The 26281-nt window shown below is 56.5% G+C and overlaps 1 protein-coding gene across 1 annotated transcript in view; it reads right to left on the bottom strand.

The window, feature by feature from the left end:
* The window catches only part of KCNH2 (potassium voltage-gated channel subfamily H member 2), a 30959-nt gene extending 5302 nt beyond the window's left edge, over positions 1–25657 (bottom strand). The window contains 8 exon segments of the mRNA XM_049777450.1: positions 89–476; positions 1031–1459; positions 5543–5754; positions 6079–6534; positions 7181–7208; positions 7210–7346; positions 22412–22642; positions 25242–25657. Coding sequence (XP_049633407.1) covers positions 89–476; positions 1031–1459; positions 5543–5754; positions 6079–6534; positions 7181–7208; positions 7210–7346; positions 22412–22642; positions 25242–25317 — 1957 coding nt within the window. The 5' untranslated portion in view covers positions 25318–25657.
* Positions 25658–26281: the final 624 nt, after the last annotated feature.

Below are 26281 nucleotides of genomic sequence, written 5' to 3'. Positions count from 1 at the left end.
CTCCAGCTCTAGTCTCTCAGAGTCTCTAGTCTCAGGGACACCCTCTGGCCTCCCCTCCTCCCTCTCCAGCCCTCTCCAGCTCACTCACAGCCGATGAGCATGACGCAGATGGAGAAGATCTTTTCTGAGTTGGTATTAGGGGACACATTGCCAAAGCCCACGCTGGTGAGGCTACTGAAGGTGAAGTAGAGCGCCGTGACGTACTTGTCCTTAATGGACGGGCCCCCCAGGCCACTGCTGTTATAGGGCTTGCCGATCTGGTCGCCCAAGTTATGCAGCCAGCCGATGCGTGAGTCCATATGTGGCTGCTCCATGTTGCCAATAGCATACCAGATGCAGGCCAGCCAGTGAGCGATGAGTGCAAAGGTGCACATGAGCAGGAAGAGCACAGCCGCACCGTACTCAGAGTAGCGGTCCAGCTTCCGGGCCACACGCACCAACCGCAGCAGCCGCGCAGTCTTCAGCAACCCGATCAACTGAGGGGTGTGGGACGGGAAGACTCAACAGGAGTGACGGAGCATCCCCTACTTTCCCAAGCCTCCACTTTCTGACTGAAGTGCTTCCCAGGCACATCATCTCTATCACCCTGATGCCACTTTATAGACACTGGGCTCCTGCCCCCTACCTTCCCTCCCCTCTCTGGGTGCAACCATGGCACCGAAAGATGTGACGCCTAGCTGAGCCTGAGGTCCCAGCCCAGAGCTGCACTCTGGCTGCCAGGGCACGTTCTGCTAGTGGAACGGCAGTGGTATGTTCAAATGAGCAAGGAGAGAGGCAGCAGTTGGGAAGAGCTACTACTGAAGTAGGTAGTTGTGGCTTAGCAGAAATATCAGCAGCCTTCCTCCCTTCCCACACCCCCTGCCTCCTCTAGGCACACCCCTGGCCAATCCCCTAATCCTCTGGACATGCCCACATTTCCGTCTCCTGGTGCCAGACCTATATCTCCTCTGGCCATACCCTCTCTGATCCTCTCCCACCTCTGGCCACACCCCCACACCTGGCCACTCCTATGACCTCTCTGCAGACCCACCTCCTCAGAGCCTGAGCCAAAGATGAGCAAATCAAAGGGGATGGCGGCCACCATGTCGATGAGGAACCAGCCTTTGAAGTAGTGCACGGCAATGCGGCCCGGATGGCTCACCACCTCCTCGTTGGCGTTGACGTAAGTGGTGCGGAAGTTGATAAGGATGTCCACAATGAACATGATGTCCACGATGAGGTCCACCACAGCCAGAGGCTGGCAGGTGTAGCCGCAGTCGGCATTCACCGCAACCTCTTCTGTCTCCTTCAGCAGGAAGGCAGCCGAGTAGGGCGTGAAGACAGCCGTGTAGATGACCAGAAGTAGGATGAGCCAGTCCCACACTGCCTTGAAGGGGCTATAGTGCAGGATGGTCCAGCGGTGGATGCGTGGTGCCTGCAGCTTGTACTCGGGCAGCACATCAGCACCCAGGGATAGGACCTGGCCAGGAGGGCAAGAATGAGGGACTTCTAGGTTGGTTACCTCCAGAGAACAGGGCCATAGAGTGAGGGGCAGATCCAGGTTTTCACAAGAAGGCCCAGCCTCAGCCACTGGCCATCTCCTCTCAGCACAGGGACCTACCAGCTACACCTAGGGCCAGGCACCAGGCAGTGAGATACTCCCTCCCCACTAGCCCTGTCCCCCTTCCCCACCTGTGAACTTCCCTGCATCCTGATCTCAAATACACACACTTCAAACCTCTCATGCACACACATGAGACAGCCTACATGTAGCATGCTACCTACATACATATCACACATATGCCAATCTACACAACAGACCACATGCTGCATTCAGACCATCCATACACATGTCATGTGCATATGGCACACCACACACAATATACATGACACAAACCATGTCTCAGACCCAAAGATGCTCCCCCTGGGCTCCAGCTCTTGTGGGGCCAGACACTGGCAGGGAGGTAGGTGGAGGCATAGCGCATGCGCACACATACACATCACCCTTCTGGGTGGTTGGAAACTGAGACACATGGGTCCTTTATGCTCCTGGTCCCAGGATCAGAGTTCCCAGCCCAGGGCAGCCCCTGGTCCTCACCTGTACCCCACAGTGGCACACAGAGAACCTATACCCCAGTCCTACCCATGCCTATACACTCAGGGCACCACACAGGCTCCCTTTACCTCAGCCCCCCACAACTCAGCTTTAACCAGGTGCTGCCCAAGGTTTGCCCACCCATGTGAGAGCCAATGCTTGGCCCTGCTCCCAGTACTGAGCCAGGGTCCCCTAGTTTCAGTCCTGGGGTGAGCCCCAGAGCTCCCCCTTACACTCAAGCCAGGCTCCCTAGAACCCTATCTATGGAACAGTCCTCAGAAGAGTTCCTAGGAGTTAAAGTGGGGGCTCTAGAGGCAGCTGGTGGGGCAGGAGGAGCAGCAGGAGCAGACGGGGCACTCCAGGCCCCAGATACACACTGCTGTCAGCCCAAGCAATCAAGTGCCAACAGCCAAGCCTGGACAAAGACATTTTATGGGCAAAAGTTTAAAGTGGAACTTGCCAGAACCCCCACAGAAGACAAGGGGCTCACTAGGGAGCATGCCCAAAGGGGCCGGGTCCCACAGCGGCTGAGCAGCCCCACCCCACCCCCAGCTGCCAGAGCAGAACAGCACTCAGGAAGGACATAGGGATGCACCCCCACCCCAAAATTTATGTGGAACAGACCCAGGCCAAGCACCCAAAATTCATCGCAAAGGAGTCAGCCCCTCGCTGAGTGAGCTACTGCCTCAGAGAGATAGACCCCAGTCCTCCACAGTACCCCTCACCTGCCCGCTAGAACGAGGTGAAGGGCAATGCATTAGCCTCTCTAGCCACCCCTGCATTGCCCCAAACCAGGCACTAACCGCAGCAGGGGGTGGAAAGTGGGTGCTGGAGGTGCCACTGGACCCATCCATACCTGACCCCTGCCCTCCCCAGATGGCAGCAGCAAGGCAGCCCACATACTAGGGGGTCCAACCTGGGGCATGGAGTATATTTTGTTGCCTTCTGGTGAAGCTTCCCTGAGCCAGCCTTTGAGGACTGGGGGTCAGTGGCCCCCCCTCTCCTCTTCTCTTTCCACCTGGCCCCTTCTTATTGCCCCTTTCCCTCCCTTTGCCTTGAGACCTTGCAGAGAGAGATGGTTAGGAGACACCATCCACAGAGCCTGTGGCCCAGAAAAGGGTGCACGGGACCTCGAGTGGGACGGACGAGTGGTGCTCCCCAAACTATCTGGGACACCTCCAAGCAGCTGCCCAGCCCTGGTCACCTACCTCCTGGGCCACCAGGCTGGAGATGCGCACAGCCCGCCGCACCCGGCCCTTCTGGGCCCGGGCCTGCAGCGCCTGGGACCGGCTCGCCTTCCCCGTTAGGATGGTCATGGCCTTGGTGCCCCCCAGCATGCCCCTTCTGGGGCCCGCGGGTCTGGCCAGCGCCTCACCTGCGCCCCAGCAGCAGTCCCAGCCAGGACTGCGCCCCAGAAGCCAGCGGCTGGGCGGCCAGAGCTGCCTCTGGCAGGCAGCCAGGGTCCCGGGGAGCCGAGGCCCGGGTTGGGGTCACCCTGGCAGTGAGCCTGGGCCGAGGCCCGCCGGCCACTGGCTGCCCATGGCCCACTGGTGCGGGGCCCCCCGCTGCCAGGGTGCTGAGCTCTGCCCGCTGCCCGGCCAGCAGCAGCGCCACTCGGAGCCTGGGCTCTTCCAGCCGGCCCCTCCTCCTACTGGGTCCCCACCCCCAACGCCACCCGGGCTCCCCCCACTCCCGCCTGGCCTGGCCCGCCCCGGCCTGGCCCGCTCCTGCTGGGGCGACGGCAGCAGCCTCCGCTCCGCAGCCCGTGCCCTTCCCCCTCCAGGCAGCCCGGCCTGTCTCCGCAGATTAATGGTCTCCCCGACACCCCCGCCCCGCCAGGCCAGTCCCCAGCCTGCCAGAGTCAGACACCCAGAGATGGAGAACCCGTCCGCCCGCCCGCTGGCAGAGCCAGGAACACGCGCGCACTCGGATCCCGCAGCGCCTGGCCCTGGGGCTCCCTCGGGCCGCCAGGCGCAGGGCCAGCCCCGAACCCCACTGCTCCAGGTGGGAGGCAGCGGGGTGCTCCCACTCCCGGCCCCCACCCCTACCCGGGACAGCCAGATAAGGGGACTGGGGAGAGAGGGAGCATTCTGCAGTCAAGGCCAAGGGGCTAGAGGCCTGGCAGAGCCCCAGAGAGACTGAGAGAAGGGCCAGCGGCAGGCGGGAGCATGTGAGGGATGTCAGGAGCCCCAAGGTGGCTGCTGTGCAGGGAACATGCTGTGCAGGGGGCTGGCTCTACCTTCTCTGGGTTGATCGCCCACTGCAGGACTTGCTGCTACTGAGCCGCCTCCCCCTCACCCCCATATGGGATCAGATGGGAGGGGAGGAAAGGAGAGAAGAAAGAAAGGGGAGAGGAGAAGTAGGGAAGGAAAGTCAAGGGGAGGGGAGGGGAGGGGAGAGGAGCAGAACGGAGGGGAGGGGAGAAGGTAAAGGTATGGAAGGGAAGGGGGAAAGGAAGGAAAGGGAAAGAGGGAAGGGAAGGGAAGGGAAGAGTAGAGAAGGGAAGGGAAGGGAAAGGTAGAGAAAGGAAGGAAGGAAGGAAGGAAGGAAGGAAGGAAGGAAGGAAGGAAGGAAGGAAGGAAGGAAGGAAGGAAGGAAGGAAGGAAGGAAGGAAGGAAGGAAGGAAGGAAGGAAGGAAGGAAGGAAGGGTAGGGAAGGGAAGGGAAGGGAAGGAAAGGAAAGGTAGGGAAGGGAAGGGAAGGAGGAAAAGGAAGGGAAAGCAAGGAGGGTAAAGAAGGGAAGCAAGGGGAGGGGAGGGAAGAAGGAAAGTAGGGAAAGGAAGGGGAGGGGAGGAGAGGGAAGAAGGGAAAGGTAGGGAAGGGCAGGAGGGAAAGGAAGGGAAAAGGGAGGGAGAGGGAAGAAGGAAAGTAGGGAAAGGAAGGGAAGGAGGGTAAGGAAGAGAAGCAAGGGGAGGGAAGGGAAAAAAGAAAGTAGGGAAAGGGAGGGGGAGGAAAGAAGGGAAAGGTAGGGAAGGGAAGAAGAAAAAAGAAGGGAAGTGGAGGAAAGGAAAGGGAGAAGTACCACACCAGACCTCTGGACACCACTAACACCCTACATGCAGGGCAGAGCCCAGAGACTGAAGACATTTGGTCCACCACCAAATTTCTCTTCCTAGTTTGATATCAGGCCCCTCCATCCCTCATGCTCAAGGCAGACCCCCATCCTCCACCTCTCATCACCTGGGCCAAGGAAGGATAGCAGACCATCTGTGTGACCCTGTGGGTTCCCCTAACCAAGACATCTTTTGCCTAAACCTCGGCCTCTCTCAGCACCCCAATGAGCAATCATCATCACATGAGGGGTGCCTTCTTCCCCTACCCTGACCCTCAGGACCTCCACGCCCTTCTGCACTTGACTGATCTGGGGTACCCCCACACTGTGTATGGGGCCCTGAGAGGTGTCTCTGATGGGGCCCTCCCACTCTCCACCCACTCCTAGGAGAGCCATGACTGGGAGCTGGACCCTTACCTGAGTGACCTTCTCAGTGACATTGTGGGTCCGTTCCTTTATCTTGGGGGCTATGATCTCCCGGTCGCTGGTGGGTGACGCCAAGAAGGGGTCACCTTTGAGGTCCACGAAGTTGAGGGTGATTTGGGGTATCTTGCTAATGGTGCGGTAGCGTACGAGGTCCGAGTCGGATGTAGAGTTAAGCAAGCCACTGCGCAGAGGGTGCATGGCCCCTACAAGGAGGTGAAAAGGGGGGGAGGTCAAGACAGCAAAACGGGGGGGGGGGAGGGCAGGGGGCACAGCGCCTGGGGGGGTGCAGATGACAGAGAGGCATGAAGGCAGCAGGCAGGCTAAGGAGGAGATAGTTGGCAGAGCCAAGGCAGGACCTCCAGGGAACTTATCTCTTCACCTACTGGGAGGCCAAGATGACACCTCTGCCTCTCCCACCCCATGGACACTCATGCTCAGGGCAGCTCCAGGTCCCATCCACATGGAAGTAAGCAGTGCTTAGCCTGGGCCTAATGGCATTAAGAGGACTGGTCACCCGGCCCCCTCACCGGTGCTGGCGTGGCGAGGCGGCGGGGGCAGCGGCCCAGCACGCATGGCCTCGATGTCATCGGCCGACGAGGCTCTGCGCACGCTGGCACAGCTCTCCCGGGATCGCGTCCGCGCCAGGCTGCAGCTGGAACCCGAAGCTTCGGGGTTGAGACTGTGCGCACGCGGCGAGGGGTGCGGGCCGAGCGCACCCGCTACCACGGCAGCCAGGGATGGAGAGCCGGGTCCGGGCCGCGCGCAGCGCTCCTCCGCCGGCCCGGAGCCCGCCACGTGGTTGTCGAGGGCCGTCACCTCGTCCAGAGCCAGCGAGTCGCTGCTGGGCGCTGTGGGCGTCAGGTCCACGTCCACCACCACGGCCCCCGCGCCGCTGCCGCCCGTGCCGCTGGGACGCACAGGCGCCTCCCGCGCCGTCAAGGCCAGCAGCGCGGGCAGCTTCAGGCGAAAGGTCTTGGCGCGGCCTACACGGTAGAGGGCAGTGCTGTGGAACTGGGAGCCACACTTGGGGAGCTCTCCGCGCGCCCCGACCTCTCCAACTCCCCTGGTTCTCCACATTGTTCCTCACCCTCAACTGAGGCCACTTCTGGACCTCAGCATTGTCATCAGCCCCAAGAAAACCAGTAGCAACAGAGGCCGGTACCGCCCCAGCAATGAAAGAGGGCACTAAGGTACTGCCGCCCTCCTGCATGCCCCCTACTCTGCTCAACAGGTGTTAGGAAACGGGGGTTAGAGACAGAGCAGAGCTGGAAGGGTCCCGGAGGCCTGGTCATGGGGGCGAAGGAAAGTGGTTCCAGGTCTCCCACAGGCCCTCAACTCTTCTCAAGGAGTTCTGGCTGCTACTGGGAGAGCACGGAGATGGGGTGCAGGAAAAACAGATAAGGTCTTATCCCCCCAAGACTGACTCACACACACACACACACACACACAACACACACACACACACACACACACACACACACACACACACACACACACCGCCATGTCCTGGGTTCTCCCTGAACTCTAGAAGACCCCAACTCCCTTCCTTCCCTTCCTGCCAAGTATCGGCCTTGGAGAGATCTTGGTGTTCCCGGCCTGACCTTATGCACACACCACAGCTGTACATACCTGGGGCCAGCCAGCTGGTGGGGGGGGCTGCGGTGATTGGTGTCTCGGGCCGGGGACCCCACCAGGTCCTTCTCCATCACCACCTCAAAGTTCAGGATGAACATGATGACGGCACCGTCTTCATTCTTCACGGGCACCACGTCCACCAGGCACAGAAAGCAGCTTCCTGCCAGCAGGAGGGAAAACTTGAGGGGCACTGGAGCCCCAGCAGTAAGCAGAACAGAGAGCCCCGACTTGTAAGGGGTGCCCCCCTCTCTGCCTCTTTTAGTGGGCACCTGCAATGTTGGGCCTCTCCCCCACCTCCCTTCTCCTCATCTCCTCCTTGGAGCCCCTGCTCCCACTTCTGCGTGTGTGTGTGTGTGTGTGTGTGTGTGTGTGTGTGTGTGTGTGTGTGTGTGTGTGTAAGAGAGAGAGAGAAGAGAGATAGAGAGATATATATGCTGTTTGGGGACTGCAACAGGGATGTTCATGAGTCACTCCTGGCTCTGAGCTCGGGAGTCACAATAGAACCTCGCGCTGGGAACTCCAGGGTGAGCATCAGCCAGAGTGCCCCATGCCCGAGGGTTATAAGCTGTGGCCAGCTGGGAAACCCTTGTGCTACAAGGGATTCTGGGAATGCGGCCACTCTCATAGGGAATGTGGCAGGGAAATACCCTTGGTTTCTTATTTCTCAGTGTTGTCTGCCTCTCCTAGTGCCTCAGCAATTCGTTCACTACTGTGTGCTTTGGGGCAAATGCGGCTATGCAGGACTGAGGGCTACAGTGGCTTTGGGCCCCACACACTCAGTATGTGTCCCCTTGGGGTGTGCACAGTCCTCTCTCCAGTCTCCACAGTCTCTCTCCAGCTTAGATCCCAATTGCTGTCAGTCCCAAAGATAACTCAGGAGCAGGAGCCAGAGACTCCACCATGTGCCATCATAGTGAGTTCCCAAAGCCCAGGACTAAAGCAAATTGTCCTTGCCAGAACAGCTGCTACAATTATCCCCATCTATTGGATTTGTGGCTATCTGTACTCAGGGATGACTCCTAGCTCTGCGTTCCAAGATCTGTGCTCAGAGATGATGCCTGACTCTGTGTTCAGGCATCTGTGTTCAGGTCTGATTCCCAGCAGGGCCCAGAGAACCCTGTGTGGTGCTGGGAATAGACCCAGGGTCAACCATGAGCAGGCAGGTACCCTGTCCCCTGAATTTTTCCTTCCACTCACCCTCCCTGGCCCCCAGAGCCCACCTAGCAGGTGAGATCAGTTCCCTTGGCTAGATAGGACCATCTTTGCTCCTGGCAGGCAGAAACTTCTGTCTTCCTTTACTGATTTCTGAGCTCAAGCCTTTCCTAGATGCCCATGAAGAATTAAAACTTTGTTCTTGCCCTGGGCCTAAAGCAGGTGGGGAGGGTGAGGAGTGAGGGGCACACACACAGATACAACATGCCTACCACATACTATATACACAGTACACATATCACCTACCATATGCACATGGATCACATGCCAATATGCGTATGCATGGACCACATATGCCACATTCCATGACACAATACATGTGCCACATGCTATCCATATACAGGCCACGCATGCCACTTACCATACATGCACTATATGCTATATGCCATCCAATGTGGATACCACATAGCATACATAAATGACATATATGTCATGTGTATACATACATACAATGCTATGTGCTATATACACAAATTCACTGTGCATGCCACATACCATCCATGTGCACCACACATCCCACCTATACATACCATATGCCACATAGAAAACATGTACCACAGACACACCACACATGTCACATACAATATACATGTGCGAACGCAGGTCGTGCCACACACCAAATACATACATCATGCATATCACATGCATGCGTGAATGTACCACACATACCATATACCTGCCGACTTACACTGTGACCTACATGCACTGTGCACATGTACCACATATATGTGTGTGGTATATATGGTCTGCATGTACATGTGTGTAGTGTACATTTACATATGGAGTATACATATACAAACCCAACACACCACACATATCATGCAGCACACTACCTATATGCACATATATATGCAACACAACACCATACACATACTATATACATGTATCACATGTGCCACACATATACACAAGCACCATATAGACCACATAGCACATACGTGTGGGGCAGATGTGGGGCAGAGGCTGGGGTGTCTCTAAGAGCTGCAACACTAATTGTGGGGGCAGATCCTCTGAGATCAATCTCACCATCCAACCCATGTGGCTCTGCCTCTGGGACCTGAACAGCACTCACTCCCCACAGCAGCCACTCTTTAACTCTGACCTGTGGCCTCTGACACAGTGCTGCGGAGCATAGCTGTAGGCTAGGAGTTGCAGGGGGCTGGGCCCAGCTGGATCGTCTGGCACCCGGACAGGCCTGAGAGTTTCTGTCCTAATATGGTGATGGGCAACAGGGCCTGAGCGAGTGACCAAGGAAAGTACTTCTCTGGAGACCCCAACTCCCTCCCAAACCCGGGGTGTGGGCCAGGACTCCTTCCTCACCTGCAGGCATCAGGAAGGGTGCTAAACCCAGAGGAGAAAGTGGGGTCCTCAGTTCAGCACCTGGGGTCTTGGTGCCCTGGGCCTGTCCCCATTCAGCTTTCTCTACCCAGGGCCAGACTGCTTTCTGCTATAGACTAGCCCTGCTCTTAGCCCCAGGACCCCACTCCTGACTGGGGCCCACCTGGCTCTAAGCCCCCCTCTAGCTCCCACACCCACTTCATTCTCCAACCCCTTAGCCCTGTACCACTGCAGACATCCAAGGAATTCTTCCTTCACTTAAGCCTGCAGAGCCCTGGCTATTCTAAAAAACTGTGGGCTGGAGCTGGCCTGACGGCTGCTGAGGGCGGCTGGGGCCCCGCTGCCTCCACAGGGCTGGAAGCAAAGTGGGCTCCTCTACTAGGCCACTGAGCTCAGAGGTACTGCCATCACTGCAGCAGACATGCAATACATTGCTGGGATTTCTGGAGGTACATTGCAAGTACCCGAAGGGTCAGTCAGGCTTGAGGTGGGCATAGGGAACGCTGAGCTGAGATGCAGCACGGAGCAGTAGCAGCCTGGAGAGGAGGGGTGGATGAAGCCCCCCAACTTGGCAGCTGAGAAGAAGTGTTGGGAGCTCCATGCCCTCATGGCTCGCTCGCACAGCGCTGAGCAACGTTCGGCACTCAGGTAGGCTTGGGTAGGCTTCTTCCCACCTAGCCAGTCCTTGCGGTCTCAGTTGGGAGTACACGGAACTGGCGCTGCAGTTGCGTCTGTGGCCACATGGCGGCAGGACACGGCTCGCGCCAGAACTCCAAGTCAGCCCAGGCCAGGGCAGGCATTGGGGAGGAAGGGGCCCAGCTGGCAGCCACTTCCTCACTGTCCTGCAGACATTCTGCTCTCTGTCCCAGAATGACTTGGGGAGAAAACCTGCCATGCAGATGCTCAATGTTACTCACTCATGTTGAAACAGAGAACTATGGGGTGCTTGGAGCAAAGCTTAGCAAAGGCTTAGATGGCTGATGGACAGACAAGGTCACAAGGTTCCCCCCACACCTCTTCCCAAGTCCCAGGGAAGACATCAGCCTCCAGACAGGCCAGGGGCACTGGGTCCCAGGGGAATGGGACAAGCTGTGACAGGAAGGCAGACACTGATATGCAGCAGCAGGCATGGCAGTGCAAGGGGGCACCGGGCTTGGATGCTTCCCCACACAAACAGGTCAACTCAAGGCCCAAGGGGTCTTGAGCAGAACCAAGTTCCATCCATTGGAACTCCCCTCCCAGGGGTCCAGACTAAACTGAGATGAGGCCGAGCCCCCTGCTACAGCTGGGCATCCTTGATTTGATCTGAACAAAAGCTGTACTCAGGAGTAAGGCCTTATCTCTCAGGCAGCGCTGGAAGAAGTTGAGGCCCAGGGCCAGAGAGACAGGTAAGGCATTTGCCTTGTATGCAGAAGATCGGTGGTTCTAATCCCGGCATCCCATATGGTTCCCCGAGCCTGCCAGGAGTGATTTCGGAGCGTAGAGCCAGGAGTAACCCTTGAGTGCTGCTGGGTGTAACCCAAAAACCGAAAAAAAAAAAAGTTGAAGGCCCCAGGCAGCTGCCCAGGTCAGGGTGAGTGGTGGGTGGGATGTCCTCCCTGTAAGGCTGACTCTGAAACAGAGCGTCAGGCTAGGTGATTCCAGTCCCCACTGCCCACCTGGGCCAAGCACAGAGTTGGGGAGGAAAATAGAAAGTATCCCCAGCCCCCATATAAAGAGTCTGAGCCTCGTATTCCCCAAGGAACAATGAATGCGACTCAGGAGTCAGCTTGTAGTGACAGATGGCCCTTGTAGAAGCATCCACAGCTGTCCCAGGCAGGGGCCAGCAGGAAGGTGACCTCCGGAGGCGGTTGTCTTGGCCCTGGCGGCTGGCTGCTTCCCTCCTGGGGCCCAAAGTCACACTGAGGCAAGAGGCTGGGGCTGCAGTGGGCCCGTCGCCCCCAGCGGGGCTGTCTCCGGAGCGGCCCGGACTGCGCAGTGTCAGGTTATATTTAGCCTGGTGGCGGGTGACAGGGAAGATGCAGCAGGAGCCGCCTCTCTGGCCAGGGGCCACCGTATTGCTTGTGTGCTTAAGAGGGGCAGCCAGGGACCCGGATAATGCTGGGACTTTGCAGGCTCAAGGTATAGAGCAGGAAGAGTGGGAGGCTATGCAGTGAAGGCACGTACGTATGCCTATGTGCACACACAGCATGTATATTTGTATGTATGTGCACATTCGTGTATACATAGGAGCTGGAGGCAGCCTCAGCATTGCAGTTTGGATTACAGGGAGCCTGGGTCACGGAGAGCATCTCCAGACACCGCCTCCACCAGTCTTTCTAGCTTGCCACCTTCCTTTGAACCTGCAGGCCACAGAAGGATTCAAGGGCCACTGCACAGAGAAGGTGAACTCCACCCAAAACCACTGCATGCCAGAGGCATCTTTCCACAACCCCTGCCATGGCCTCAAGAGATCAGCTCTTTCCAGAAAGTTGTCTGGCCCAGGCCTGCCTGGGAGATCAGTCTTGCTCTTGCGGGAAGAGGGGTCAGGTCCTGCAAAACTGAAGCCCCATCTTCACAACCAGGAGCTGCTAACTCTCCTCCTGCTCTCTCCTCCTGCCTCCCTGGCCTCACCCTATTAAAATCCCGGTCCCTTGGCAGGCAGACCTCAGCACCTCTACAGCCAGAATCACCTTCCCACCCCACAGTATCACAGCATCCACCCCATTCCATCCTTTCAGTAACCTCCACCCCATCCAAGATTACCCCATCAGCAAGCATACCCTAGAATGTTCCATCTGGCTCACTGGATGCTTCCTCACTGAGAACTTTCTACTGCCTAGAGCCCAGAGTAGGGGATCCCTAAACCCAAGTTTCTGAGGTAGGGAGGTTGGGGTTCTGCTGACCTAGGGGCAGGTTGTGGATTCTCATAGGAAGGACAGGGTGTAGCAATGTCCCAAGGGCTATGAAGCCCTCAGGACATGCCATTTCAAAGCCCCTTGTATGGGCATGGTGGTGGGCACTATGCAGGCATCAGGCACTGCAGGAAAACCAGCCCTCCAGAAACAAGGAGAAAGTGGGTGCAGGGATCTCACTGCCATATCTGCCCATCTATAGCTCCTTCACCAGGCCCACACACAGTTTCCCAGGGGGACAATGAGGGGCCACCAGGGCCACTGACCAGAAAGATCCAGCTTCCAACATCCCCAGAGACAAGCCCTCGGCCCATGACTAGTGCTCCCAGCGGCCACCAGTCATCCCTCCTCCTCCATGGGGACATCCAGCACAGAACAAAGACACAAGGAGGCCATCTCAGAAAACGGAGGACCTTTGTGCATCAAACATACAGGCCATGGCCATCTCCCCAGGAGCACAGTAAAGCAACCATATCAACATGGGGAGTCCTACATGTCAGAGAAAGGTATAAACCCACACACGGACTCTACCCAAGCCTACAGAGGCCACTATGAGATGAGATGTCCAGAGAGCCCCAAAGCAGAGTATAAGGCACAAAGGGCAAACAAACTTTAAACTGATAAAGGACACAAGCATTATCAGCTGAGTGGAACCAGCCCAGCTTCTCAAGTGGGTGAAATGAGATAGATGAGGAAATTCTCCCCCAAATGCATCTCTATAGATCAATCTCACTGTCATCAAGATTAGGGGGATTTGGACAGAACGATAGCACAGTGGGTAGGGTGTTTGCCTTGCACATGCCAACCCAGATTCGATTCCTGGCATCCCATATGTTTCCTCGAGCACTGCCAGTAGTTGATTCCTGAGTGCAGAGCCAGGACTCAGCCCTGATCACCAGGTGTAGCCAAAAAAAAAAAAAAAGTTCCACAAGGGTGTGTATTTTCAAGAACTTGGTCAACTTTCAGAACCAGAGAGATAGTACAACAAGCAGGGCACTTGGCTTGCATACAGCTGACCTGGGTTCCATCCCCAGCATCCAGGCCCGAAGAGATAGCACAGCGGCATTTGCCTTGCAAGCAGCCGATCCAGGACCAAAAGTGGTTGGTTCGAATCCCGGTGTCCCATATGGTCCCCCATGCCTGCCAGGAGCTATTTCTGAGCAGACAACCAGGAGTAACCTCTGAGCACCGCCGGGTGTGGCCCAAAAACCATCCCCAGCATCCCATATGGTCCTCTGAGCCAGGCCAGGAGTGAGAACTGAGTACAGAGCAGCACTTGCTCAACTTTCTCTAAGGTCAGTCACAAAGAGTTGCATGCATAAGTTCCACCAACCCCTGCAATGAAGGGAAGGCAGCACCTCCAAGCCAAGACACACTAAATGCCAGTGTGGTTTTACCACAAGGCTTGGATAAGAAGGGAGAGGAACAGGCATTGCATGATCACACTCATTTATGAAATATTTAAAAAAGAAAAAGATAGTAGAGCAGCAGAAAGCAGGTAGAGCTTGCATGTGGCCAACCCGGGTTTTTGTTGTTGTTGTTTTGGTTTGGTTTGGTTTTTGGTTTTTGGGTCACACCTAGCAGTGCTTAGGGGTTATTCCTGGCTCTATGCTCAGAAATCGCCCCTGGCAGGCTCAGGGGATCATATGGGATGCCGGAATTCGAACCACTGACCTTCTGATTGCAAGGCAAATGCCTTACCTCCATGCTATCTCTCTGGCCCCCCCAATCCGGGTTTGATCCCGGAATCCCATCTGATCCCTTGAGCACGGCAGGAGTAATTCCTGAGCTCAGAGACATGCATAATTCCTGGCAAAAAAAAAATAATAATAATAAAAGTAATATGGTAATACCCAAAGACAATAGAGACAAGGTCCAGAAAGATTGGACCATAATAGAGAATGTATCCCAAAGAGGGGGGGAGTGCAGTTAGGTAGGGCAGAGGAGGGAACCCTGTGACAATGATAGTTGGAAATGATTACTCTGGACAAGAATTGGGTGCTGAAAGTAGAGCAAGTGATATGCAAGATTCCCCTTGAGTAACAATATTGCAAACTACAATACCTGAAAAGAAAAAAGGGAAGAGAAAGAGAGAGAGACAGAGAGAAAGAGAGAGAGAGAGAGAGAGAGAGAGAGAGAGAGAGAGAGAGATGTCTGCCATAGAGGCAGAGGATGGGGGCAACATGGGAGAAAACTGGATTATTGATGGCAGGTGATGTGTACTGAAGAAGGAAGAGTACTGCACACTGTATGATTGAAACTCAATCATGAACAACTTTGTAACTGTGTATCTCACAATGATTCCATTAAAACATGTATTAATTAAACACGAAGAAGAGAAAATAAATACTGGGTTCAGCGTAGGGAGTAGCATACCAGTGGCGTGGACAGAGAGGAAACTAACCCAGGGCAACGGTGGCCCCAGAAATCAGGGGAAGGAGCCTGTGTTTACTAGGAGTGTTGGGAAAATTGGCTCACAGCTTGGAAAAAAATACAACTTGATCCCTCTTGACATTGCAGACAGAGGTAGGCTCAGGAGAGACTCAAGACCCAACCGAGAAAGGCACAATTAAATTAATCGAAGGAAATGGAGACCTTGGCAACCTGAGGAATTTCTTCATCAAGATTTCAAAAGCACAGACACTATTTTTATTAAAAAAAAAAAAAAATCAATGAATGTGCTAGTCTCGAGACTCAGACTTATGGCTGGATAAACTCTACAGAAGACAGAATGGCAGATTTCTGCAGTATTTGAGAACAAGAATAATAGGGCCAGAGAGAGCGAACTCAACTAGCTGAGCACATGTTGGATGCCTGGGTTTGGTCCCCAATTCAACATGGTCCCCCAGCATGGCAAGAAGTGATCCCCCAAGCACAGTACTGGGAGTAACTCCTGAGAACCAAACAAAGACCCCAGAACAAAGACATTTATTTGGGCCCGGAGAGAGATAGCACAGCGGAGGTTGCCTTGCAAGCAGCCGATCCAGGACCAAAGGTGGTTGGTTCGAATCCCAGTGTCCCATATGGTCCCCTGTGCCTGCCAGGAGCTATTTCTGAGCAGAAGGCCAGGAGTAACCCCTGAGCATTGCCGGGTGTGGCCCAAAAACCAAAAAAGAAAGAAAGAAAGAAAGAAAGAAAGAAAGAAAGAAAAGAAAAGAAAAAGAAAGGAAAGAAAGAAAGAGAAGAAAGAAAGAAAGAAAGAAAGAAAGAAAGAAAGAAAGAAAGAAGAAAGAAAGAAAGAAGAAAGAAAGAAGAAAGAAAGAAAGAAAGAAAGAAAGAAAGAAAGAAAGAAAGAAAAGAAAAGAAATAGTACATACAGCATGTAAGAAGCTTTTCTTACACACAGCTAACCTGAATTCAATCTCCAGCATCCCAATGGTCCCCAAAGCATCATCAGGAGTGATCTCCGAACACAGAACTGTGAATAAACCCTGAGCATCACAGAGACAAGTCCCAAAACAAAACAAAAGAGAAAGATCAGAATATACATATCAAAATATAGTCAGATATTTTACTAGATGCATTTGGTTTCTAGATTACACTTGAGCAAATCCACAAGAACCAAAGAGAGGGGTTGCCCTTTGCTGCAAACACTTCTGTGATAACTGCCAGCAGGAAATCTCAGCAACAGTAACTCCCAGAGCCATAAAGTCTAAGTTTCAAGGACTCACAGGAAATCAAAGAAATGCAAATGAATGAGGCCCAGAGCACTTTAGCCCCACCTCTACCCCCACCCCACCCCATCAGCCTCCAGCCCAGAGGCCACCGAAGTCCACTGTGGCACAGAGAGAAATAAGCTCCCAGCAATATTGAGAGAACAAGGAAGGATTGGTGGGATTGGTGACAACCAGGAGATAGTTGTTCCAATAGCCTCATACTCATACCCAAATCCCAACATTCTCCTCTTAATATGAGCCCAAGAGAAGCTGGGAGTGAAGGTGGTCATAGTGGTGCTCATTATGACAACGACTGATCAGTTGGTCTATAGAGACGGGGGGGGGGGGGGTGCTCCCCAAGGAGCATGAGCATGCAGCAGACACAGACAACACAGTTATGCACTCACCAGCAACTGACAACCTGACAAGGATGCACACACATCCTTGGAGAGAAAGATAAGTGAGCACTGAATGCAGTATCCAGGACATATCATTTGCACAAATTAATCCTCAGCTCCTTACCCAGACAAAACACACATTTGCAAGAACATATGTGAGCAGCAAATGCACAGGAAGTGGATTTGAATGGTTGCGGGGCGGGGGGGCGGGGGGGAATGAGGTGTGAAAAGAAAAAGCAGGGCCGGAAAGGTGGCGCTAGAGGTAAGGTGTCTGCCTTGCAAGCGCTAGCATAGGACGGACTGCGGTTCGATCCCCCGGCGTCCCATATGGTCCCCCCAAGCCAGGGGCGATTTCTGAGCGCATAGCCAGGAGTAACCCCTGAGCATCAAACGGGTGTGACCCAAAAACCAAAAAAAAAAAAAAAAAAAGAAAAAGAAAAAGCAATCTTGCAGGGACCAGAGGGATGTGATTGTGCATATGGCTGACCCAGGTTCAATCCACAGCATCCCCCATGATCCCTGGAACATCACCAAGAGTGATTCCTGAATGCAAAGTCAAGAGTTATTCCCGAGCACCACCAGGTATGGCTGAAAAATCAAATCAAAACAAAACAAAACACAATTATGAAAATACTAAGGCCTTTGTGTTTCATCCTATGGCAGTCTGGCTGGGGAGCAGAATCTAGAAGGAAAGTGTGGGGGCGGGAGAAGAAAGGCAATGACCCAGGGAGGTGTGAGGCTGGACATGTAGCATGGGTTGGGTTTGGGGGGGATATGTGGTCACAGGGGTGGACATTCTGCTTAAAGCAAACAGAAAAAGCCCAGGCACAGGTCCCACCTACAGGCATCTGCACCTGTACAGTGCTGGCAGCAGGTAAGTGAGGAGCTGCAGAGTTTGGAGCAGCAGAGGGGAGTTGGAGGCCAGTCTTTTGACCAGTTCCCATGTGCCAGCAAGACAGCTCAGAAAAAGAACCCTGACAATCAAGGTTCTGAGCCTTCCCTGCCCGGCATTGCAAAGAGTGAAAAAATGGGTCAGGGTCGACTGCGGCACCCAGAGTTGGGCAAAGTTGGAAGGGTGGAGAGGACTAGCTCCAGCGCAGGAGACAGTCTAGTTGACAGTCTAGTCATAGTTGAGAGAGATCCCTCTACCCCTCCAGGCTGCCAATAATAGACCCCCACGTGTCAGGGCTGGCGGACCCCCAGCAGATTCTCAGGACCTGAGCCCTACCTTCAAAGATTCTCCCAGCCCCACTGTCCAGGACCCTGGGGCCCAGACTGGATGGGACTCATGTAGGGCCACACAGCTTGCTAGCACCAGAAATGCCTTTGCATCACAGACTTCCACTGTTGGCTGGCGTCCCAGAGCACACTGCCTCCCTCATTCATTTATTCATTCATTCATTCATTTGGCCTCTCTGAGACTCCCACCCACCTTAGCAGGGTGACTGGGGAAAGGCAGGCATGGCAACCTCACCAGGACTAAGGATCATGAAGGCCCCTCCTTGGCACTCTGTCTCACAACCAGAGAGGGACCCACATGCACAGTTGTAAGGATAAGGCAGGGACATTAGGAAGGCTGCCTATCTCTCTGTGACCAAATCATCCCACCCTGCTGGGAGACAGTATCCCCTGACCCAGGGGTCTTCAAACTATGGCCCACGGGCCACATATTGTATTTGTTCCTGTTTGTTTCTTCACTTCAAAATAAGATAGATGCAGTGTGCAGAGGAATTTGTTCATAGTTTTTGTTTTTACTATAGTCCGGCCCGCCAACGATCTGAGGGACAGTAAACTGGCCCCTGTTTAAAAAGTTTGAGGACCACTGCGACCTCTCCTCACAGGGCTGCATGTGTCCAAGGCTGTCTGCCTGAGCAAGATCTCTGAGTTTAGAAGAGAAAGAAAAAGCACAGCCTTATGGAAAACTCTAGAATCTCACTAAAGCCTGGTTGCCCTTTCAGGGGACATTCTCTGAACCCAGCAACCACATCAAAGGGACCCCAACTCTGGGATGAGGCTGAATACATCCCCCATCTCAAGCCTGCCTGTTCCCCAGCCAGCCTCCTGCTCCTGGGCTCACCCCAGCCTCAAGGCCACCTTCACCCCCAGCTCCATCCCTGCTCTGTGCAAATATTTACACAGCTCTGCTCAGGCTCTGCAGACACAACTCGAGGACACTCTGCAGAGTCCCTGAGTCGCCAAGGCCAACAACACTGCACCACCACCGTCTCCCCAGGGTAGAGGGGGCACCCCATCCAGCCCTTGCTCCCATCACCAGCAGCTCTGCAGCGTGCCCCTCCCCTACCTCCCCCAGTTCTCCAAGGCCCCCAAGCCCTGACCAAAGGAGGGGGCTCCTAGGGGCTCCCTGGACAGGGGCGGCCTGCTGGACTACACCCCACCCCCACCCCGCTCAGCTGTTCAGTGGGGGCCCTCTGACCCTGTTACCAGGGCAACCAGCCTGCAGCTGGAGTGGAGAAGCCCTCACACTCTCCTCTGGAGGCACCGTCCCCTCCCACGCAAGGCTTCCTGGGGACACGGGGACCTGGAGACCTGGCAGGGGAGTGGGGATAGGAGGAGAGGACAGACAGAAATCCCAGGGATCATGGGAAGGACACTGAAAGGGAGGCCCAAGAGTACTGAAAAAGGACAGGCAAGGGACAGACACTGGAAAGCAATGAGGATCCCAGGGATAGAGTGGGGGTTGACAGATATGTGCCTGTGGAAGAGACAAAAGATCATTGCCAATAGGAAGCAGGGGGGGGGGGGAATTGGAGCCAAGAACAAGGAGGACACCTCTGCCCCACCCACCCAGCCCCAATTTAACAATGAGCGCAGGTGTGTCCCGCAGCACCTGGAAGGACACCCCTCCTTGGAGCCCAGGATGCAGGCCCTACTGCCTTCAGAGTTGCAAGCACGAACGAGCACGGGACCAGCAAGCCTGAGCACCCTGTGTCTGTCTCTCTGCAGCTTCTTCAGCTCCCAGCAGTCCCTGCCACTAAATAATGGGGCTGTCTGGCGGCGGGTGCTGAGAATGCGCAGAGCTGGGCCAGAGGCATGGACACAGCACAGCTGTCCCCGGCAGCGCCTGCCAGCAAGAGGCCCACCTCCTCCGCACCCACATCCCCGGGCCAGCTCCGGCAGTGAGGCCAAGCACAGAGCACTGGCTTGGGCCTGGGCATTAGGTTGTCTCTACCTCCTATCACGGTGTGTGTGGGCACCCATCTTTGACAAACAGGAAAGGGGATGGAACAGGAAACTGTGCGTCTGGGGCTCAAAGTGCCAGTCCGGGGACAAGTGGTGTTCCGCAGGCCTGAGTCAATGATATACAGGCTTGGTCCTACTGAAATTCAGGTAGAGTTAAGACAGGCTGGAAGAGGCTGGTAGAGACTTTTTCCAGCTGCAACCCCATTTGGAGCAGGAATCTGGAGAGGCCAGGTGGCAATGCCTGTTTTTAGGGCCATGTCCACTGATTCGCTGGTAACTGTACCCCCTCTCAGCCTGTCCTCCTGTAATTCGAGCGGGCTGGATGAAGTGATCCTCAAGGTCACCCAGATCCCAAGATAGTCCCTCTGTAGATGGGTCTCAATCCACCCTCTCCTGGAGAATACGGACAGACAGGAGGAAAGACAGGAGAGGCGTGTGGGCACAGACACGTGCAACCATGCAGGCAAAGTTTCTCAGATCATGCTGCTTGACCATGTCTACCCAGGAGGCAGGAGAGACAAGGCAGTGAACCATCAGTCCTGTCTCTCACAAGTTCGGCTCTAAGACCGCCACAGTTGCAGATGCACATTCAAGGCATACATCAAGGGATTTGCAAACTTCCCAAGCAGCCACCTGAATGTTCAGAGGCTGACAGCGGCTGCCAAGCTCTGCTGGGACAGATGGCAGGGGTGTGAATCTGGCCCCCACTCTTACATTCCCAATGATGGGACTTTCGGTAGTTTCCCCAGAACTTCAGTTTCCACTTCCATAAAAAGGAGATGGAAATAAAAACAGTCTTGGCTTCCTGAGGTTGTTGAGCAGACATTCTGCCCAGTGGCCAGCCCATGGGTGTAGCCCAACGCTTGTGTTTGGTGCCAGATCGCCAGGCTGATAGCCATACAGGGTCCTTGATGAAGGAGCCTCAGTACACAAACAGATGGAAGTGACCCAGAAATATCACAAGACGTATGGCACTTTCCTTGTCTGTGCCTGACCCTGGTTTTATCCCCAGCACCCGTGTCAACCAAGGCCCACCAGGAGTGATCCCTGAGTGCAGAGTCAGGAGTATAGCCTATGGCTCCAAAACAAAAACCTAAAACAAACCAAACAGAGACAAGAGATCCTGCTTGAAGAGGCCCTTTTGCCTCCCAACCAGAACCCCACTTGCCATGAAAGAACCCTCTTTCACGGGTCCCAATGGCACCACCAGCTTTCAATCTGTGTCTGAGATGGACACACCCACAAAAGCAGGGAGTGCAAAGCTGTTCCAGATAGCCTCAGCCTACTCCAGACACAGGCTAGGTACCCAGTGCGCCTGCTCCCACAGCCTCTGGGGCCTACTCTGGCTTGTTCCCTGTTAGGTCAAGACCCTGTGGTTGCACTCAGCTCCCCAGGGGCTCAGGCAGCTCTCCTGGGGCACAAGTTGGGGAAGCAGGGCCTACCCAATCCCTCCCATCCCAGCACCTGCAGGACCCCAACAGCCTCATGACTATGCCCTGGCTCTGTGCTATGTCCACCCTGGCAGGGGCTGCAGCTGTGGGAGGTGCGAGCAGCCGTGCCCAGGGTTGTTTATCCCCTCTCTGCTCTCCAGAAGCCACTCTCCGGAAGCACAGAACAGCTGGGCAAGGAGGTGGTGGCTGAGCTGAGACACCTGGTGCAGGGGTGTGTGGGCGGGGCGCCCCACAATGAGGTCAAGGGAACAGAGATTGTGGGAAGACAGGCCTGGCAGCTCTCACCTGTTAGGGACTGACAGGGGCGATGGATTTGCAGGACTGTACCACAGCTTTGGGCCCTCCCTTCTGCCATGGTCCACACATCACATCTGCCACCCCTGCTACCCTTGCAACACACATACTCCAGCCCTTCACCGCCTAAGAGGAAGGAATCTGAGGCTCCAGATCATCATGCAAAGTGGTACCCCCCCAAAAAAAAAACCATTCCTCCAAAGTAGGGGATCACCACCACCACCTGCATACCAGCTTGGGTCATGCCCCCAAGGGCACCCATCAAGGCTCCCTCCAACCCCATCAGCCATGTCCCCATCAACCTAACCCCGCCACCCCTCAGAAGCCCCCTCCTGCAAATTCCATGAGGTCCCGCCCTCCAAGAAGCCCCGCCCACATATTGGGTCACGCCCACTCCAAGAGAACCCGCCTAGCTCAAGCCCCGCCCACCCTAGAGACCCCGCCTATCCCGGGCTCCACTCGCCTGAGAAGCCCCGCCCTCCTTAGAGGCTCCACCCACTGAGAGACCCCGCCCCTCTCGGGGACACGCCCACTCCAGGAGGCCCCGTCCACCCTAGGGACACCGCCTATCCCAGACTCCCCTCGCCTGGGAAGCCCCGCCCTCCCTGGAGGCTCCACCCACTTTAACGGCCCCGCCCCTCCCATGGACCCGCCCACCCTAGGGACGCCGCCTATCCCACACTCCGCTCGCCTGGGAAGCCCCGCCCTCCGTAGAGGCTCCACCCACTCAAGCCATCACGCCCCTCCCAGAGACACTCCCACCCCGGAAGGCCCCGCCTACCATCCTTCCGGTAGAAGGCGATCTCCACTTTGCGCTCCTCGGCGCCCAGCAGGGCCTGCGCTATCTGCGCGGCGGCGCGGCGCTGCGTGCGCGGCCCGTGGAGGAAGTCGCAGGTGCAGGGCCGCTGCATCACCTCGGCCCGCGAGTAGCCACACAGCTCGCAGAAGCCGTCGTTGCAATAGATGACGGCGCAGTTCTCCACCCTCGCGTTGGCGATGATGAACTTGCGGCCTGGGTCGGGGCAGGGAGGAGGGTGAGGAGCAGACCCGTGAGCCGGACCGTCCTGGCTGGCTGGCCGGCCTCGGGGGACTCCCAGCCAGCCCTGCCCAGTGTTCTGGGGTCACGCACAGTGTCCTGGCAGGAGGGGGGAACCCCTGCCCTGGGGACCCAGCAGATACAAGCTTGGGTCCCCAGCAGAGAACTGTGGCAGCTGTGTCCGCCCGCCCGGGGAAAGGCTTCCCCCAGGCAGGCTGCCAGCCGCCCGTCAGCCGCCCCCTCAACGACCGGGGCCAAAGCCAGTCTGGGCGGGTGTCGGCAACGCGTGTCAGCAGCAGCCACGGCGGAGGGATAAACACTGGGCCTGGAGACCCAGCCGGGGAAGGGGAGAGATGGCTGCCAGCCCTCCCTTTGCACCAGCTTTTTTTGCACCACCCCCACTCCACCCCATAGACTGTGGGTACTCCCTGGGCACTCCTTACCAGGGATCCCTAGGAAATCCCTCCCCCAACTATCGGTGTACCCTACCAGGTCAGTTCTCCTGGGACTTTTTGACCCCCCACCCCAGGGCAGCAGGGGCCCAGGAGTGAGCATTTAGAGGAAGAAAGCGTACCGCCTTATGATGCTTTTTTGTCATTTACCACTCTGGCCACCTCCAAGGGGGGAGCATCGCTGTCCTGTCTAAGGTCTCAGGGAGACTGAGCCTATGGGCAAGTACACGGCCATCCAAGCATTGTGGAGCTTGAAAATGACAGGCAGCTTTTGAACCCAGGTCAGGCAGAAAGTGAAGGCTTTAGCTGGGAGAGAGGTTGGGGGTCTGAGGGAGGGGCATATCCCACAGGCTAAAGCCGAAATAGGAAGCTTCAAGTTTCATAGGAAGCTAGAAATGCTACAGCTGGCAAGCCTTAGAAATAGATCCTTGGAGCTCAGGACACGCTGAGAGACTACGAAGATGACCCAGGAAAGAGGCCTTCTCTAGGGATAGGAGCCTGCCTCTTGCTGCTCTTTGCAGGACAAGGATCCCCAGGGCCCCATTTCAGCAGCACTTGGCTCACCTCCTCAAGCCTGTCTCAGGAGAGGAACTGGCAGCAAAGCAGCAGGGACGCTTGCTTGTGCCAGGGAAGATACTCGCAGGATAAAAGCTTTTCACCAACAGCAGTTTCCGGCCACTCAACCCCTGAATAATGGGGCTCTTCGTAGGGGAAAAAAACTGCCCCTTTCCTGCATAGGCTGCTGCAACCTTGGCAATCTCCCCACTCCCTGCTCTCTGCCCCCAGCGAGGCCCCAGCTAGGGTTCGAACCTCAGCTGTCTCCTGCCATCCTCTGCACCCCCTTAAGCTGGCCTGCTCCAGGAAGTTACTTTTTGAAAGTCAGGTCATCCTAGGTCACATCCCCAGACCATCAGCCCCGGGGAATTAGGGATTCCTGTGGCATGGCAAACCTCTGGGCCTGGCTTTGGTCTCCACCTGAGTGCTAGACAGCTCAGTAGCAGCCAGACATGAAAAGGTACCTGGCCCTTCTCACTGGCTGGAGAGAAAAGCGAGTTTCTTGGAAGGCAAAACCCCACCCCCAACCTTCACCCAGATCCTGAAATACCAGGTAAAAGGGGGAGACCACAGCAGCTCTCCTGTCCCAGCGAAAATGAGCTTTAGCTCTAGGTCACAGGGCAGGCAGCTATGGCAGCAGATTTGAAGTCCAAAACTCCAACCCAGGTTCTTCTGGACTGAGATGAGCTACACAGGCCCTGGAGCCTCTGGAGCCTACTCCTCCTCTTCCCGGGAGGATCATCTTGTTCCTCAGCTTCAGACAATGCTGCCCCTGACGCTGACCCTTCCCTCCTCCATCCCAGGGACAGGCACACGTTGTCCTGGACCCATAGGGTCATGGGCAAAGAATGTCATATTGCCCACTCGCCGGGCCTGTGGCAGTCACACACCCCCGTGGCACAGACAGCCTGGGGGCTGTGGGGAGACACAGGCCCGCAGGGTGGAGAAGGTACTCGTGCCCATAATAATCTTTGGCAGACCCTACTGGAAGCATCCCCTAGAAGGCCAGGTACGGGTAGGTCTGTAACCCCCACAAAGGGGACAAGGGGAAGCCCAGCACTAAGCTTGTTTCCCTCGCAGCTCCATTTCAGCCTGTCACTTCCAGGTTCAGTTTGAGCAGTACCGCCAGAGCAGGGTCAGACCTAGGTTCACACACACACACACACACACACACACACACACACAAACACTGGGCAGGTTCAGCATGCAGCAGACTTGCTTTGTTCACTCTCCCTCGGGAGTCCCAGAGAACCCAAGGCCGCCCTCATGCCCCATTACCGCCACCATCCCAGCACCCCCACCCAATCCCAGAGTCACACACTGCCCTGTCCAGAAAGCCTGAGCTGACCCCCACCCGCCCACCCTCCCCCTCAATTATTCTGTAGCTCCGGAATACCTCAATCCAACCCCTCCGCGACCCCTGGCCAGCACCTCCAAGATCCCAGCCAGCCCCCAGGTGACGGGGCTCTTGGTGGTGACAGCGGGCACGCCCCCCAATCCGCACTCGGGGTGGGTGGGGGGACCCGGACCTCCCCGCAACCCCCTTCCAGAGCCCTTCCCCCACTCACTCTGGCCCTCAAACTTGCGGATGATCGTGTCCAGGAAGGTGTTCTGCGGAGCGACGTGGCCCCTTCGCACCGGCATCCTGCGCCCATGGGCGAGCCGGGCGGGCCGCCCCCCACCCTAGCCCGGCCCGGCCCAGCACTAGGTTCCGGGGTGGGAGGGGGCCCGCCCGGTCGTGGTCCCCCAAACCCGCGGCCACGCGCCGAGACCGGGCAACACCACCCGAGGGGGGATCCCCGCTCGCCTCCCCGGCTCGGGATCGCGGTGCGGGCCGCCTGCACACCTGTCCGCGGACCCCCTCCGAGCCTCGGGCCCCGCAGCCCGAGCGCCACGGCTGCCGCTGCCCTTGCCCTTGCCTGCCCGCCCGCCCGCCCGCCCGCCGCCAGCCGCTCCGGCGCCCGCGATCGGGCTGCGCCTGCGAGTCGACTCCCGCCGGCCGCCAAGGGGTTAACGCGGCGCGCGCCCCTCGAGCTCCGGCCCCCGCCTCCCGCCCCCCAGCCGCCGCGCGCCCGCAGCGCCGCCCTCTCCCCACCCCGCGCACACACCCCGCGCGCCCGCGCCGCCCATTGGCTGCGCCGCGCCCTGCGCGCGCCCCTCCTCGGCCCCCCCGGTTCCGAGGGCCCGGGAATGGGGGAAGGGACCCCTCGGGAGGGGAGCCCCGAAGACAGGTGCGACTGCTGGTCTCGAGGCTCCGGGGAGGGGACTGGGGATTCCGCGCGCGCGCCTAGACACACACTTACGCGCGCGCGCGCAGGACACACACATACACACATATATGCAAACACTTGCACACACACACACACACACACACACACACACACACACACCTCTGAAAGGGCTGGACCCCGACCTGAAGCCGGCTCCCCCACGCCCTGATCGCCCCCCCAGCCCCACTCACCCAATCTCCAGACTCACCCACCCACCCACCCTCACTCGAGTTCCATTAAGCACTCCGCACCCTTTTTAGGGGTGTCTCTGGCTAGGCTTGGGGGAGATCTGGGTAGCCCCTGGGAGTGTGAAGGGTGAGTAGACAATAGCTGCAGGC

This window comes from Suncus etruscus, chromosome 1, assembly GCF_024139225.1.
Source record: "Suncus etruscus isolate mSunEtr1 chromosome 1, mSunEtr1.pri.cur, whole genome shotgun sequence".
Lineage (NCBI taxonomy): Eukaryota > Metazoa > Chordata > Mammalia > Eulipotyphla > Soricidae > Suncus > Suncus etruscus.
Note: the sequence above shows the minus strand (reverse complement) of the source record. Positions and strands in the feature narration are given on the sequence as shown.